The sequence below is a fragment of the Xyrauchen texanus genome, chromosome 26 (assembly GCF_025860055.1).
Source record: "Xyrauchen texanus isolate HMW12.3.18 chromosome 26, RBS_HiC_50CHRs, whole genome shotgun sequence".
Taxonomy (NCBI): Eukaryota; Metazoa; Chordata; class Actinopteri; order Cypriniformes; family Catostomidae; genus Xyrauchen; species Xyrauchen texanus.
The window spans coordinates 3,252,199-3,269,227 of NC_068301.1; the positions used below are offsets into that span (position 1 = coordinate 3,252,199).

At 41.2% G+C, this 17,029-nt stretch overlaps 1 protein-coding gene across 2 annotated transcripts in view; it reads right to left on the reverse strand.

Moving 5' to 3' along the window:
- The window catches only part of LOC127619784 (serine/threonine-protein phosphatase 6 regulatory ankyrin repeat subunit A-like), a 42,397-nt gene extending 34,754 nt beyond the window's left edge, over positions 1-7,643 (reverse strand). For both annotated transcript variants that reach the window (XM_052092766.1, XM_052092765.1), the window contains exons 1-3: positions 7,298-7,643; positions 3,659-3,742; positions 1,960-2,038 (exon numbers count right to left, since the gene is read on the reverse strand). In XM_052092766.1, the coding sequence (XP_051948726.1) occupies positions 1,960-2,038; positions 3,659-3,742; positions 7,298-7,426 (292 nt within the window). In that variant the 5' untranslated portion in view covers positions 7,427-7,643. The remainder of the gene's footprint in view (positions 1-1,959; positions 2,039-3,658; positions 3,743-7,297) is intronic.
- Positions 7,644-17,029: the final 9,386 nt, after the last annotated feature.

Here is a 17,029-nt window from a genome sequence, read left to right on the forward strand (position 1 = left end):
AGTCATTACATCACAGTTGAATCACAGAAGAACACAAGAAGCCTGTTCGGAATAGTTTACTCCCGCAATATTTTGGAAGCACACCTGTTACTTTTACTCGGTCACTCACAACAGCACCGCTCCCTTTATATGTAAATATAAAGTCAGTGGATTATGCACGTAGGGGTGAAGAGCTATTTCGAGTACACATCAGTGTGTGTGCGTGACTTTGGAATTTCGGTGCACTGATATAGGGTTATCCAATGGCCGACGCTGATACCTAGAAATCCTACTGGCCGATATAACGATGAAATAATGTACATATTTGGATATATCTTCAACTTCTGGCACTCACATATGTCCCAAGGGTTGATCCTTATTAAAACAAAGAGATTTCTTTTTTATTTTTGTTACATGAAGGTCCAATCAAAACTAAATTGGAAACTTTAATTTCTATTATTTATTACGTTTACTTTTCAAATGTCTTTAATGTAAAGATTTGACTGTTTTAGCCTTCAGACCCAGACTTTCAATATTAAACTCTAAAAATCCATTATAAAAATACTAGTCCTGTCCGTCGCTATTTTAAATCGCGATTAATCGCATAATTGTTTGTATTAATTGCGATTAATCGCCGATTTTGAAAGTGCTGATATGTGACACTATATACACTTCTTTTTACTGTCAAAATGCAGTTTATTTCCTTCTTAGGAAAGAAAACAAAAAAACATATAACAATATAATGCTTCATTAACATTATCCAAACAAAGCCTTTTACAGTATTAAGATAGAAATGCTCTAAAATATCACCAATTCAAGCAACATTAAAAGTTCTCAAAGTCTAAGTGGGAGTTTGACTGATTGAATTAGTCTCCACATAGGATGCATATTCACTGCAATGTGCATTAAATCTCTTAAACTCTCATCCTCCACAATATCAATCAGCCGGTAGACTGCGACTATCCGCTTTGTTACGGCAATCGTGAAGCTGCGTTCATGATTCAGAGCGTCTACGCCAGCGTCAATCTTTGAACTCCACATGAAAAGCGCTTCCTTACAAATAACGTCTAATTCTGCGTTTGGTGACAGTAAAGACTTGACTTGTTTATGTGGTAATTAAAATGCGACTTACAAGTCCCATCTGGGATTGTTTTGTACATCAAATAGCACTAATAGCTATAACTATAACTAAAAGCTCCTTTTTCCATCATTTTATCATTGACAGGGAAGCATATCAATGGGACTGCCGCGTTATGCTATTTTATGCTAAGCTTGTAGGCTCTTCTTGGTAGAAGGGCTCTGGCGCTGTGGTGTGTGCGTCAGCGTAATGACTCCCGACAAAGTCTTTATGGTGTATTAACGGTAAATGTGTTCACTGCGATTAAGATATAGCATTAATGCGTTAATTCAGAAGGCTCTGAAAAATACAAATCATTACATGTTTAAAACTATTATAATCCGAACAAAGTCCAAGTGAACTAAGGTGACCACAGGTCCTCTTTTTCAGACCTTAAAAAAAGCGTCCGATTTCTAAATTTGCGAAAATGTCCTGGATTCGGATTTAGTTGCATTATGATGCGCATCTGGTATAATACTTCATTGTGTGTGTGCAAGCATAATTGCATTGCTTTAACCCCCCTTTGTAAGTCCCGCCTTCTCGCACACCAATTGGTCGATTATAAGAGGATTGCAGCAACTATTGGCCAAATTCCTGCGCTGTTGTGTTCAGCATCAAACAGTTGCTTGACAGTAGCAGCAAATGAAAGCTGAGTGGAAACAATGCCCAAACAAAAGAAGATATTTATATATATATATATTTTCTGTTATGCTAATAGAGTGTCATTTTCACTGTATTAAAGTTTGCATTCATAGTAACACTGTTTTGAACCCTTTTATTCCACCCCCGATCACTATATGAGTGTGCGTTATCACAGCTCGGGTATATTTTGATGTGTTCAGGACAGAAATTAATGGGCATACCTGACAGAATAAGCAGTTCTATAATCTCAACGTTGCCCAGGTATGCTGCGGCATGGAGCGGCGTTCTCTTCTCACTGTCCTGAGCATTCATACACAATCAAAATAATAAAGCATTTGACATACAGGTTGTGAAAACTAATGTTTAAACATTATAAACATTGTCAATCACTCATCGCACGTTATGTTAAACCTATATATTGCAGCTCAGCCACACTGTTTGTGCCAAAGTGCTGTTCTAGCAAGTCAACAAGACCACCTTAATTTCATCTTTACAGGGTGATAATTATTTTCTTACACTTGGCTGTTGTGGTTTTATTACGTCAAAAATGTATTTTTTTTATCTCCAATTTACATGGGTGTGTGTTTGATGCATGTGTGGTTCCTGGGCTTGACACAGAGCAATGCATTTGCATGAGTGTGTGTGTGTGTGTGTGTGTGACATAGATACACACAGATCAATATGGCCACCACTCTCTGGAGAATGTATGCAGAAACATGAGACACACAAACACATTTTTCAGTTTCAAGCCTCTGAAACCTTTCCATCTTCATCTTTAGCTTTAACTATTCCTGCAGGCATTTCTACAGCGCAAGCAGCTCATTCTACGCTGGCATCAATAGATACGATTAGGAAAGAGAGGTAATAATACATTTTCTTGTGAAATGCCTCCTTGTGTGCTTCTGTTTCTCATCGGGTCTGGAATGAGAATGAAAAACAGATGGCGAAACCACACATAGGCCATAAATGGGGTCATGTGATCACACATGCCATCAGTGATTGGTTGACAGCCAAATGGGCATCTCCCCAAGGTGTGCCAGGTGTTGTTGATGAAAACAGACTCTCCATTAAACAGCAAGCGGTAGAGAGAGACTACGTGACAGCTTATTAGCCTCTTGATAACGGCAATTCGGTCATCATTTACTCACACTCATGTCTTTCCGAACTTATAACTTTACATTTTTGGGTGAACTATTTCCTCAACGTTGGAGCTGACATGCTTTTAGTCAACTAAAAGTAATAGCGATGGACCAATATGTACAGTACTGTACCATCCAGGCAGATTAACTGGCCGATATTTTAACATTTCGAACCCGTCTTCATGGTGTGGGCAACTATAATTGTCTTGATATCAGCATTGGAAAAGCCATAATCGACCGCAACTTTTTATTATTTGAATTTAAAGGGTTAAATTAATATGTTCCTTGATGTTAACTTATATTGCACAAAAAACAGTCATATAATTGTTAAATATGATCATTAACCACTCTCATTATGGCCCTATGCCAGAAACGCTTAATTTTTGGTGCTGCTTCTCCTTTAAGACTTGTCAGTTCACGCCCACTGTTCTGATTGGCTCTCTGCTCTTGATTGACATGCGCTCTCTACTTGCCAAGTGCTCTCTCACTGCGCGCCACAACTGGGCGGGGCTACGGAAGTGATTAAAGGTAAAGTAGGCGTTGATGTGTTGTTGTGGAGGCGGTCAGATGCAAATGTCTACCACAGTGTGACATCACAATGTGGAGGAAGTAGAGTTATCGTCGTTTTGGCAACTTGGCTTCAACAAATACTCTTTATGCAGTGAGGAGGAAGTTTTGAGTTCTGAAACTTACAGTATGTTTTTATAGTGCAATGACCGGAAAAATTGATTCCTCATGTCATGTCCGCTTATCTGTTTGGTTTTACATAGTAATGAGTTACCTGTACATTGACATCTTCTTTCTTGAATATTAGAGAACGAACTTCATCTGGATCCACATTAAATATTGCTTTTATCAGAGAAGGCTGAAAAAAGAGAGAGAGGAAGACCTTGTTTAACTCGGGGAGAAAAATCGACACATTCCACCTGTCTGATAATCAGGGATGTTTCTAGGCATAGGCAAACTAGGCGGTCACCTAGGGCGCCACCTGCTGGGGGGGTCGCCAAAGGGGAGGCCGCCACCGCAACACACCCCAAACCCCCCGGGGGCGGGAAAAGGGATCTCGCCTAGGGCGCCAGAATGATCTGAAACAACCCTGCTGATAATCATAATTCAAATTCAAATGAACAACCGCCGTCATTCAAAAAACAGAAGTTCTGTGACGATAAAATGAACCTTATGAGGATGAATCAGTGTTTCAGATGCTTTTATCCAAAGCGACTTACAGTGCACTTATTACAGGGACAATCCCCCCGGAGCAACCTGGAATTAGTTGCCTTGCTCAAGGACACAATGGTGGTGGCTGTAGGGATCGAACCAGCAACCTTCTGCTTACCAGTTATGTGCTTTAGCCCACTACGCCACCACACACCACTTGTCTTTCTGCCCTCAAATTTAAGACCTCTTTAAATGACAATTAAGAGTTTTGTTGTATCATTTAAGACATTTTAAGGATTTTTAATGATCTGAGGGAACCCTCAAAACACTAGAGCGGATTTACTGTATGGAGAATCGAGACTTCACCTGCGAGTGTGAGCCAGGTGTGGGAGAGATATGGTAATTATGGTAACTGGGATTTGTTTCCCCCATGCTATGGAGTGGTGGTGGCATAGTGGGCACCACATTATAGCGACCATGAGGAGGTTACACCCATGTGACTCTAGCCTCCCTAGCAACCGGGCCAATTTGGTTGCTTAGGAGACCTGGCTGGAGTCATTCAGCATGCCCTGGATTCAAACTCACGACTTCATGGGTGATAGTCAGTGTCAACACTCGCTGAGATACCCAGACCCCCTGGAATGATTTTTTCTTAAATATTTTGCAAGAACATTCAGAGGGGAATTAAATATTTAGCTGTAATCAACAACAAAGTCACATAAGAATCCATATTATAATGCACTGCCGACGGTATCATGCTGTAGCTGGCCACGCCCCTTTATGCCACACCCACCACATCCTGTACTGTCAGTTCCTGCCTGAGTTTGCATGCAGCCGTGCACGCACACACACACTTACTGCCATCACTTTGCAGGTGTCGTGTATGTGGGCTGACTTCACAAACACATGATGCAGCAGCTGACAGCAGATGTGACGCACGTGGCTTGTTATTATCTCAGTGAATGCACGCAGACAGGAGGGAAGCGTCGTAAATGAAGGAATGCTGGTTTCCGCCGATTAAGGAAATGCAGCATGTTATAACAGCAAAACCTTTAGCCTGAAGGAACAGCAACATCTCTGAACCCGGCCTCTAACCAGTCAGAACCACTTAGACTCAAGGTCTCAATAATCTTCCATGCATTCAGTGTCTCGAAAGCATCACATTTAAGGCATATATATATATAAAAAATGCATGTTCCACCTTAAATGCACGAGCATGTCATGTATGAATGGCCCCTGCAGTAAGTGTCGTCTAAAGCACGTCTCTCAGATCACAGCTGCTGTTCAGTCCAGGTCAAAGGTCTGCAAATATCTCCTGACACAGGGTTAAAGATTTCCAGATGAATCATTCTCTGGATCTCAGCAGCACATATCTCGTCCTCACCTCATCCACTTTTAATGTTTAATTGGGACATATAAAGATGTCAGCATTTGTCCTCAGATAACAAGTGACAGGTCAAACCCAGCCGCAGCTAAAGCAACGTTTACACTGCAAGCCAAAAAACCTGAATCCTGTTGTCTGCTCAAATCAGATTTTTACTGTGAGATTGTTCACATGGCATTTTAAATGTGGCCCATTCACACAACAATGGCGGCAGAGCTGCTATGTAAGGTGCTAGCCTGCCATTGGGAGCAACTTGGGGTTCAGTGTCTTGCCCAAGGACCCTTCGGCATGTGGAGTCATGTGGGCCGGGAATCAAACCACCAACTCTGCGATTAGCGGCCGACCACGCTCTACCACCTGAGCCACAGCCGCCCCATATGAGCATATGAACGTATTACAGAAACGTCCCAACTTCTGAATCCAAACTTATCCGTTAGTGACAGAATTGAATGGAATGGCATAATGTTGATTACCACACAAAATAGTTTTGACAGTGAGGCACTTACAATGGAAGTCAATGGGGGCCAGTCAATAAACGTTAAAATACACACCGTTTCAAAAGTATAGCCACAAGACCTAAACATTATACATGTTAACATGATTTTAGTGTGATAAAATCATGGATTTACCGGCATTTTTCCGATTACATGGTTTACCGCCATTGCGTCGTCATGACAACGGAGATGTAACATTGTATAAATTGACATGGATAAGATTAATAAGCTATTTTAGCACTCTAAAATCATCTTAACACTCATGATGTTTACATCTTGTGTCTATACTTCAGAAATAGTGAGTATTTTAATGTTTGTGCATTGGCCCCATTCACTTCCATTGTAAGTGCCTCACTGTTACGGCTATTTTTTTATTTTATTTTTTATTTTATCCCTTTTCTCCCCAATTTGGAACGCCCAATTCCCTCTACTTAGTAGGTCCTCGTGGTGGCGCGGTTACTCGCCTCAATCCAGGTGGCGGAGTACAAGTCTCAGTTGCCTCCGCATCTGAAACCATCAATCCGCGCATCTTATCATGTGATTCGTTGTGCATGACACCGCGGAGACTCACAGCATGTGGATGCTACACACAACTCACCACACGCCCCATTGTGAGCGAGAACCACTAATCACCACCGCAAGGAGGTTACCCGAAGTGACTCTACCTTCCCTAGCAACCGGGTCAATTTGGTTGCTTAGGAGACCTGGCTGGAGTCACTCAGCACCCCCTGGATTCGAACTCGCTACTCCAGGGGTGATAGCCAGCGTCAATACTCGCATGGTCACAGGTCACGGCATGGTCTCTCGGGAAGGCCAGGAGCACCACATTTCACTCAACCTGGTTGAGTCAAGGGAGGCTGACAAGGTACGATTCCTTGACGCCCCCGTCTACCAGGTTGGCCTATTCGGCGACACCATAGTTGATTTCACCCAGACCCCCATTTTTGCTTGTTTTAAATAAACAAGGAACTATTCGACATTATGTTTTTGTGGCGATCTATATTATACCACAACTGTTGTTATATGGGCTTTATTTGTATTAAACCCGGAATATTCCTTTAACTTACTAAAAATACCAAGTTTCTTTTAAGACTGCAGACCCGTGCAGCACGCCATTCACGCATCACAAGCTTCACTTTTGGATAACTGCGCGAGTAAACGCTCCCTCTTTCCTTCAGTCAGTTTGCATGGATGAAGCAAATGGGTGGACGTTGGCACAACCATTAACCAGGAAAATAAAAAATGGCACTCCATGTCAAAAAGGTTGGCGACCCCTGCTATAGATGTTCACTCCAAAATGACCTGAAGACACCTGCTGCATTACACTCAGAACAAAGAAACGATTATCATCCACCTGTCTCCTAATAGTCAAATCATCTCTTACCTTCTCGTCCTGAGAGGAATTCTGGGATATGTGGTCCTGGGTGCTTTTGGAATGGAGAGGGGATGGCTCGTCATCTTCCACCTCCTCCAACACTACAATACACACACGACTCATGCGCTCCGACCGCATGGCTTAGCAAACACAGACACACACATAGAGCAGCTCTCCGCAATGAACACCCCCTCGAGTTTTTCCTGCATATGGTACGGATCGTCCTGAACCAGCTCCAGTGCAGCGACTATCTGTTATAGATCCCAAACAAGCATAATATCCCTCTTTTGAACACACATTCCGAACTGGGAATTCTTCAGCGAAGAATCAGCACTGCTGCAGTGAGAATATGCATATAAACACACGCACACACTCCGGGAACTGAGAGGACAATGGTGTGTGAGCTCCAGTCTGCTGAAACCTGCACTTTACACACACACACACTGATCCAACCCCCACTGCAATATTACACCAATCCTACTGCAGAGAGAGAGAGAGAGAGAGAGAGAGAGTATTGTATTGTTTACAGTCATGCCAATAAAGCCACTTTGAATTGAATTGAGAGAGAGAGAGAGAAAGAGAGGCTTGTGGTACAATAGCAGTCCAGCACAGATCAAATTATTCTTTGTCAGGACTGAGTACAAGGTCACTGTGTTTTTAGTTTGGGGACAAAAAAAACCCCCAACTGTCCCCAGAAGTTCCCCTTCTGTCACTCATTCGACGTTTTGTCTATGTAGTGACACGAGGGCTCACTCCTGGGAGCCCCAGACATCTCTGATCTTTGAGAAAAGGCCAATGAAAATTGGTGAGTGGAATTTGCATGCCACTTCCCCGGACATATAAGGAGCTGGAATGCAACCACTCATTCAGACGACTTCTTCGGAGCCGAGCGGTTGTATTCTCTGAGCTAAATTACTGAATGGAGTGGTGGTGGCGGCGTAGTGGTAGTGGCGTAGTGGGCTAAAGCACATAACTGTTAATCAGAAGGTTGCTGGTTCGATCCCCACCATTCTGTCCTTGAGCAAGGCACTTAACTCCAGGTTGCTCCGGGGGGATTGTCCCTGTAATAAGTGCACTGTAAGTCACTTTGGATAAAAGCGTCTGCCAAATGCATAAATGTAAATGTATTACTCTGCCGATCCATTCATCTCGGAGTCCAGTGAAGCTGTTGGATTTATGGCGCATTACAGCGGCTTCTCCCCCTCTTGCACAGGTTGAGTGCAGAGAATGCCCCTAGGTGTTTCAGCAGCCTAAAAGAGTATATTTACCTTCTAATAGAGTGGCACTCATGGAGAAAGCATTTTTAAAAATGTCTTTTCCATTTGTGTATATTTCCTGGTTGCGATAATTACCTCTCCGCTTCCCATGGCCACTATCGCTGCCTCACATGTTGGGCGCTGCCCACGCGGGGACAGCATTTGTGGACGGGTCATGTTTTCACTGCGAGAAGATGATTATGGAAACTTTGTGGTCGCGGATTTCCCCATGGAAAGCCCCCCAGTGGCTCCCCACCGCGGTCCTTCTACCTACAGGTTCGAGGCCACGTCGGTTAGCACTGGGAGCGATTTGGGGATTTCAATGGGAGCCGCTCCGCCAGGAAACCCCCCACTGACCTCCCATTCCCCAGCATGTTCATTTGCCCCCAGCGAGTTCTGCGATGGGACTGCAGGCTCATCTCATGGCGAGTCCGCGGTCTCGTTCGCGGCTTGCAAAGTGGATGAGCTTTCGATTATAGCATCGGAGAACGGGCTGGTTCAGTCTGACGCCATGCGCAGCTGACAGCCAAGCTTGCCTGGGCAGCTGCGAACGTTGGGCTGGAGTGGAATGGGAACCCGGAAGTGCACAATGAACTCACGCAATTGCGACAGGCACCTTATACTGCCTGGACCCGGTACACGGGTTCATCTGCTCTCACTACCCTCGACGGTGGGGCTGCTCGGCGACTCCCCAGGTGGTTAGCGCGATTGAGGTGCACCTGTGCCCACAGAGCGCTGCCACTTGGCGGAGCTGTCCGAGACTCCCGTGCAGGGCCTGTAGGTTTACGTCGTCATTGACGACTAGTGCCGGCATTGCCGCTGGACAGGATGCCTCCGCCCTGCACGCCCCGGCTTTCCTGCAAGTGCACCAAGCCGAGGCGCTCAAAGAATTGCACGAGGATATTTCTGACCCAAGATTGATGCAGGAGCTACGCTTGGTGACCGATCTCGCCCTCTGGGCAACGAAGGTCACGACATGGTCTCTCGGGAAGGCGAAGTCCACCCTGGTGGTCCAGGAGCGCCACATTTGTCTCAACCTGGTTGAGTCAAGGGAGGCTGACATGGTACGATTCCTTGACGCCCGGTCTCCCAGGTTGGCCTATTCGGCGACACCGTAGAGGATTTCACCCAGCAATCCTCAGCAGTCAAAAAGCAGACGGAGACTATACAACACATCCTGCTCTGGCGTGACTCAAGGTCCCGCTCCCTGTCTGCTCGTCGCCAAGGGCGTCCCCCTGCCAACACTGGCTCCACCACAGTCCGCCCCAGTAGGCCGGCCTTGGCCTGGAGCCACCCACAGAAAGCAAATGCCACCCATCTCATGGCCGGCTGGCAAGAACCCAAGAAAGTTGGGCAGTCCAGGAAGTTGGAGACCAGCTGCACAGGAGCTGGTAAGAGCACCACTCCTTCCCCCGGTGGAGGGCCAGGCGGAGGATCCCTGTTTACCTTTTCTTATAATTTCGCTGAATGCCCCAAGGGCTGCGGTACCCACATTTTAAGAAAAGAGTAGTTTCCTTACTTCCTGGGCCTCACAGTCGGTGTCCGTGGCCATCGTTATCACGACCGCCGGGCACCGTTTCTCTCTGGCAGGGTTCCCGCCCCTACGTCCCCAGCTGTGGCAAAAATCCACCCCCAATGTGATGGCGGTAGACCTGAAGGACGCATTCTTCAATGTCTCAGTTTTACCTTAACACAGACCCTTCCTGCGGTTTACTTTCGAGGGCAAGGCATACCAGTACAAGGTCCTCCCATTTGGTCTGTCCCAGTCACCTCACGCTTTCACGAAGGTCGCAGAGGCAGCCCTTGCCCCGTTAAGGGAAGTGGGCATCCGCAGTCTCAACAACTGGCTGATCCTAGCTCACTCGTGGGATTTGTTGTGTGCACACAGGGACCTGGTGCTCAGGCGCCGCCGGCTTGGGCTTCGGGTCGACGGAAAAGAGCAAGCTCTCTTTTCTTGATATGGAGTTAGAATTTTTCTCAATGAGGGCGCGCCTCACGAATGAGCATGTGCAGTTGGTGCTCAACTGTCTGAGTACATTCAGGCAAAAGACGTCGGTCCCACTGAAATCCTTTCAGAGGCTCCTAGGGCATATGGCATCCTCAAGAGGCATTCACACCGCTCTGGTTAATGCTCTCGACTTATATATTTACATATTTCCAATTTTCAAATACTTTTTGCTTCAAAATCAAAGTTTGTGATGTTGTGATTCACCTCGGAGCTGGTTGGTTTGGTTCACGACTTACAACTTTTATTTATGAAGGATTTTATGTAATTCTAAAGGATAGTTTGGAGACAAATTTGTCCGCAGAAGTGAGCTAAATCTGACTAAACCTCCCTTTGAGGACATTTGGGGAAATATGTGCTTGGTAAAACAATACAATAATGTTTATGTATTAAAGAATGTAAAAGTTATTTCATGGAAAGGCTTTGGGTTACAATAGAATGGATTAAAATCTTTAATTTATCTTTAATTGATGGTATGATTTGGTCGATATGATTGGAGGTGGGCTATTTTGGCTTGGACCAGTAAGCAACCACCTAGCAATTCCTTAACAACCAACCAAAACACCCTAGCAACCACATATGAACAAGCTAAATAACACTCACAACACCTTAGCCAATCCATAGCAATAACAGAACGCCCTAGCAACTTAAAAATATGTCTTCAAAATATGTAAAATAGAAAAAAAAAATTAATGTGCTTAACAAGATGGTATTGCGCCACAGGTTACAGAATATGCAAATTACACCACTGAGCATGTTGTTACAACATGATTTATCACTGATGTTCTTCTGGTAGATGGCTGCTTAACTAAATGATTTTCAGATGCCGTTTTTGACTGTTACTAACCAGAACCACAATTCAGTTGACCCTAAATATGACCTTGTCCATACAAACACCTCTACTGTTAAAGACAACCTCAGCAAACCGAGCTAAATCAATCATACACCTGCTCTCTGTACTGGATCTATAACAGACTGGAAATCTGATCTGATCTGTAATAAAGTGTTCAAATCCTTTTTAAAGTCACAGTATGTTTATAGTTTGACAATAGGTTGATTCTTTCATTGCAGAGCTGTCTGAGAGTTAAGTGTTCAGGACTAAACAGTGCCAGCAGTCAAGATGGTATGCCTGAGTAAACACCCTCCAGCGATGGGAGTTCTCTAAGCTCCGCCCTCACTGACAGTGCTGGGTGGAGCCTATTGCAAAAACAAGCCAATCTATCTGAGAATGCAGCCAATGAAAACATGCCATCACAAGCATCCTGTCAGATACAGTGTGATAAGGGATAAATCAATCATAATTTTGCCTTACACCGATAACTGATGATTGTTTTGATTTGACGGCCAATATTATACATCTAAACCAAAAAACAGCATTCCCACTAAAGCTCAAATTCAGAATGTTACATGGTTCACACGGGTGGGCAAAATGAGCAAACATTTATTTTGTGACAATCATAAGGCTATATCTCATGATACGCACATTTTTTAGGGAAAGTGGATCAAAGGTCTTGAAAAATGATTAGTTTTTAAAAAGTAAATAATGAAAATAATTATGAAAACGCTCTCATCCAACACCCAGAGAATAAGCACTTCTAGAGTCATGCTAACACATGCTAGCAATGCCTAGCGAAGTGCTAAAACATGCTAGTCTCATGATAACACATGCTAGCAATGCCTAGTGAAGTGTTAAAACATGCAAGTCTCATGCTAACATATGCTAGCAACGCCTAGCGAAGTGCTAAAACATGCTAAAAACATGCAAGTCTCATGCTAACACATGCTAACAATGCCTAGCGAAGTGCTATAACAAGCTAAAAACATGCTAGTCTCATGCTAACATATGCTAGCAACAACTAGTGAAGTGCTAAAACATGCTAAAAACTTGCTAGCATCATGCTAACACATGTTAGCAATGCCAAGTGAAAATAACCTTTTAACGCAAAACACAATTAACACAATAATGATTCCCTACCATGTGGCGCATTTACCGCAACAGAAACGATACTTCGTTAATTTCAAATGGTTGATATTTCTATATGAAATCATGCATCTAAACATTATAATGTACAGCTGAAAAGATGGAGAACTGTTTACTACTTTGGAAACATGATATACTGTAGAAACATTTTTAATGTTCAAATTTAAAGGATGATCCCTGATATTATCTGCTTCTAATAACAGCTAATTCAGAATGATACTGATAAAAGTAAAGATTTGATTAAAACTATGTTTAGCATCCCTAAGTGATACCTTCATCGACCTCCTTAAAAACAAATAAAACCGAGGAATACATCACATATATGTGTCATTGAAAAATAAGGTTGTCCGAGGTGATAAATTAGAAATATTTAAAAACTCTAGTTTAAGACATGTGTCATGTTCGTAGACATGTAATGTTTGAGTTCATATTCATTTTACAGCTTGTTTGAAAAACATTTATACTGTAGGATTTTCTACAAAAACAATTATTTAATGACTTAATGTCATGTGGTGCAACAACCATCGAGTAAAATGTATTAAAAAAGTTTCCTTGCACCTTGAATACATGACAGAAACATTGTTTCAAGTTGAATAATTTTTCTTTACAAATATCATGATTTTTTTTATGTCAAGTGTATTAAGACGATTTCTCATGGTTACACCAAATGACCTGAACATAATGTGCCTTTTCATAGAAATGTCAAAATATTGATATTTAATATGACAAAATAATGATTTATTTTAAAATCTTCAAACACAGTCTTGTGGGTCTAAAAAGGTTCTTCTCTGTTTTATGATTTTTGTGACATGACAACAATATTTCTACCTAAATGTTGGTTATGCCACATGAGTGATTTGGTGGACAAAAGTTTTTCAAATATTTAAAACATTATTTTTGTGAAATGAAATGCTCTTTATTGTCCCCAGAGGGAAATTTGCTTTAGACTTTTTGTTTTGTTACTGCATTTAAAATAATAATACTAGATAGGTATATTTCCTGAAGAAACTTTGAGTGGTTCTTGCCGTGTCAAAACTCTAGCATGCTTTAGCACTTCGCTAGGCATTGCTAGCATGTGTTAGCATGACACTAGCACATTTTTAGCATGTTTTAACACTTCTCTAGGCAATGCTAACATGTGTTAGCATGACGTCAGCACGTTTTTAGCATGTTTTAACACTTCGCTAGGCATTGCTAGCATGTGTTAACATGACTATAACACATTTTTAGCATGTTTTAAAACTTCGCTAGGCAATGCTATCGTGTGTTATCATGATGCTAGCACGTTTTTAGCATGTTTTAGCACTTTACTAGGCGTTGCTAGCATGTGTTAGCATGACGCTAGCACATTTTTAGCATGTTTTAACACTTTGCTAGGCAATGCTAGCATGTGTTAGCATAACGCCAACACGTTTTTAGCATGTTTTAACACTTCGCTAGGCATTGCTAGCATGTGTTAGTATGATGCTAGCACATTTTTAACATGTTTTAAAACTTTGCTAGGCAATGCTAGCATGTGTCATCATGACGCTAGCAAGTTTTTAGCATGTTTTAGCACTTTGCTAGGCGTTGTTAGCATGTTTTAGGAATAAAAATGCATAAAATGCATTTATGGAATAATAATAAGTATTTGAGATTGTGCCGCAAGCATCTCCGCGGTAACGCGCTCAACAAGCCACATGATAAGATGCGCGGATTGACGGTCTTAGACACGGAGGCAACTGTAGTTACTAGTTCATGTGTGTTGAGATTCGTCCTCCGCGAGTCACTATGCCGAGGACGAGGACTTTGGGAATTGGGCATTCCAAATTAGGGAGAAAAAGGGGAGATGATTTAAAAAAAAAAAAAAAAAAAGGTTATCCAGCACAACTTATGCTAACATTTATTTTTTCAAGAATTGTCAGCTTCTATTTGCGTTGCATATGGAAGCCCATTTCAGCCACATGAAACAAATCTGATAATTTTGCCTTTTTGTCTCATAACTATGTTTTTATAACTTAAATGTGTCACCTTGAATCGAATAAATTATGCACTTGATACCAAGCACTTATTTTTCATGTGGCAGAAATGGGCCTCCATACTTAGTCAAATCTCAAATTGGAAATTCTGTCCTGGTCATTATCGGACATCCTCCAATCCTCCCTAAAAATGGATCAAAACACCAATTCTGGTTTAAAAGTCTCAGAATGGAGTCTAAAATTATTTGATGAGTTAGACTCCCTCTAGAGGACACACACACTCATAACAACCAAGCTGGTTTCCACTCATCAGTCTGGTTTAATGGTTTTAATGGGTTTGAGAGTCTAGCCCATCGATCAGTTCTGGGAGACCAGCTAAAACCATTTAAGACCAGCCAACCCCCTTGGACTGGTGCATGCTGCTATTTCAGTGTGATTTTACTAGTACACTTTTGTACTATAACTAATAACAATAAAGGACTACCTGCATGTGTCACTCAAATCTAGAGGCGCAGATATATTTTGCCTTAAAGTGGCAAATCTTCAACTCATCTCTCTGCATTTTGAGTTTAAAAGAGTCACTGACCACGTTAAACAGATACAAACCCACATTTAAACCCCTACAGACAAAAAATTATATATTTTTAAAATTTACAAAATGGCCAAAAATATATTAGGAACATATATTCTTAATACAGTACGACTTGAAAAGTCCATATAAACATATTTGGTACATTTTCTATTTTATTTTCAATTTAATTTTGAATATATTTATTTTTTTGTTTTTCCAGATATATTTGGGTCATTTTCATATATATATATATATATATATATATATATATATATATATATATGAAAACATTCAAATACAAAAACATTGTCCAACAAAGATTAAAAAAAATAAATTCCAGCAATAAAATAATTTAAAGGTGCTGAAAGCGATTTTTTCATTGGAAGGTACGCAAAAAATGTTACTACTCGCTTATTATATAAGATATTAATGAAATAAGTGTCCTGAGATCTCACTGACAACTGTAGAGTTTGTAAACAGCAAACAAAAATGTGTCCGCGGTCTCTGACGCTTTCTGCCTGTCAATTATTTGGCATTTTCTCATAGTATTGTAGTTGCAGCGAATTTTTGAGGCTTAATGCCATTTTTATGCCATGTTGCTCATAACAGTTGCCAGTTGGGGGCGTTTCGAAAATTCTTTTATCCCAATGTTTTGACTCATTTCCTTTCCCAAGTAGAATATTTTTTGTAATACATTTTCCAATTTAAAATATTAAAACAAATATATATATATATATATAATTTTGTCTGGAAAACATAGTTCTTTCAAACTAAATATATGGTAATCATTCTGTAATATGGCACTGCCATAGTCATGTTTGTAAACCAAAATTCTCCCTTCTGCTCAAATCAGTGATTGTAAATACTTTAATCAACATATAATGCAGAAATACTTTCTGTATTAGAATGTTACAGTATTTGAGCATCATTTACCAACAAATCTGACAAGAAAAACAAACACTTTTAACGTTCTTCAGATATTTAATAGATTCACAAGAATAAACAATTGATGTATCCTACAACTATGGTCTTGGTATACTAAAATATTTACTTTTAACTCAAACGATTCATCTGGGTGTTAATTTTTCTTTAATAAGATGTTGATATCTAGTCAGATTCTAGCACAGCCACTCTATCATGGACATCAAATCATAAAACCAGAGACGTTTTAGCAGAGACGAGTCACTTCTATTTAAATGAATGAGAAATTGGAACGCGCAACCAAGAAGCTCTAGCGCCCAACGGTTAACGGATGTAGAAAGGAAGTCCCGCCTTACAGGTTAATGAGCCAATTACCTTTTAGATACAGACCTCGCCTGTCAATCAACTCGACAACACGCATGCGCGCTAGCTATACAAGCCAGGAAAATTGCGCTTTTTAGCATAAAATGAGGTAAAGCATCAAAATGTATTATTAAAATATTATCATATTTTATTGCTGATTTGAAATATGTCGTTTGATTGTAATCGTGACCAACCGTTTTTGAGATTTCGGTGTTCCCCCATTCAAGCAGATAGGAGCTGGACTAGCAGGACTGGAAATAGACTCCCGAGAGCTTTCCAAAGATGGCCGACAGTTCTAGAAAGACTAAAATCAATAAAGCCTTACTTCGACACGGAAGTAAATCATCAGTGGACGTTTATTATTAATATTCTTTTATTCAAAAGGATTCAACAGTATACGTAGGCTTTACAAAACAGTGGATATGCTTCTCTTTTTTTTTGTTGAAAAAAACAACAAAAAAAATCTTTGTCTGAAACAAAGAAACAATGATGAAATACACTTTTTCATGAAGCGTTTTATTGTTATACGTATAATAAATTTTTTAGGGTTCCAAACTTGTTAATAATTTGTGCCTAAATGTCTAGTTGAGATGAAAATTCAAACAGGACAGTTTGTACTGTTACACAACATTAATATTTGTATTTATTTATTTATTTAAAAAAAAAAAAAAAAATTCACCCCACAT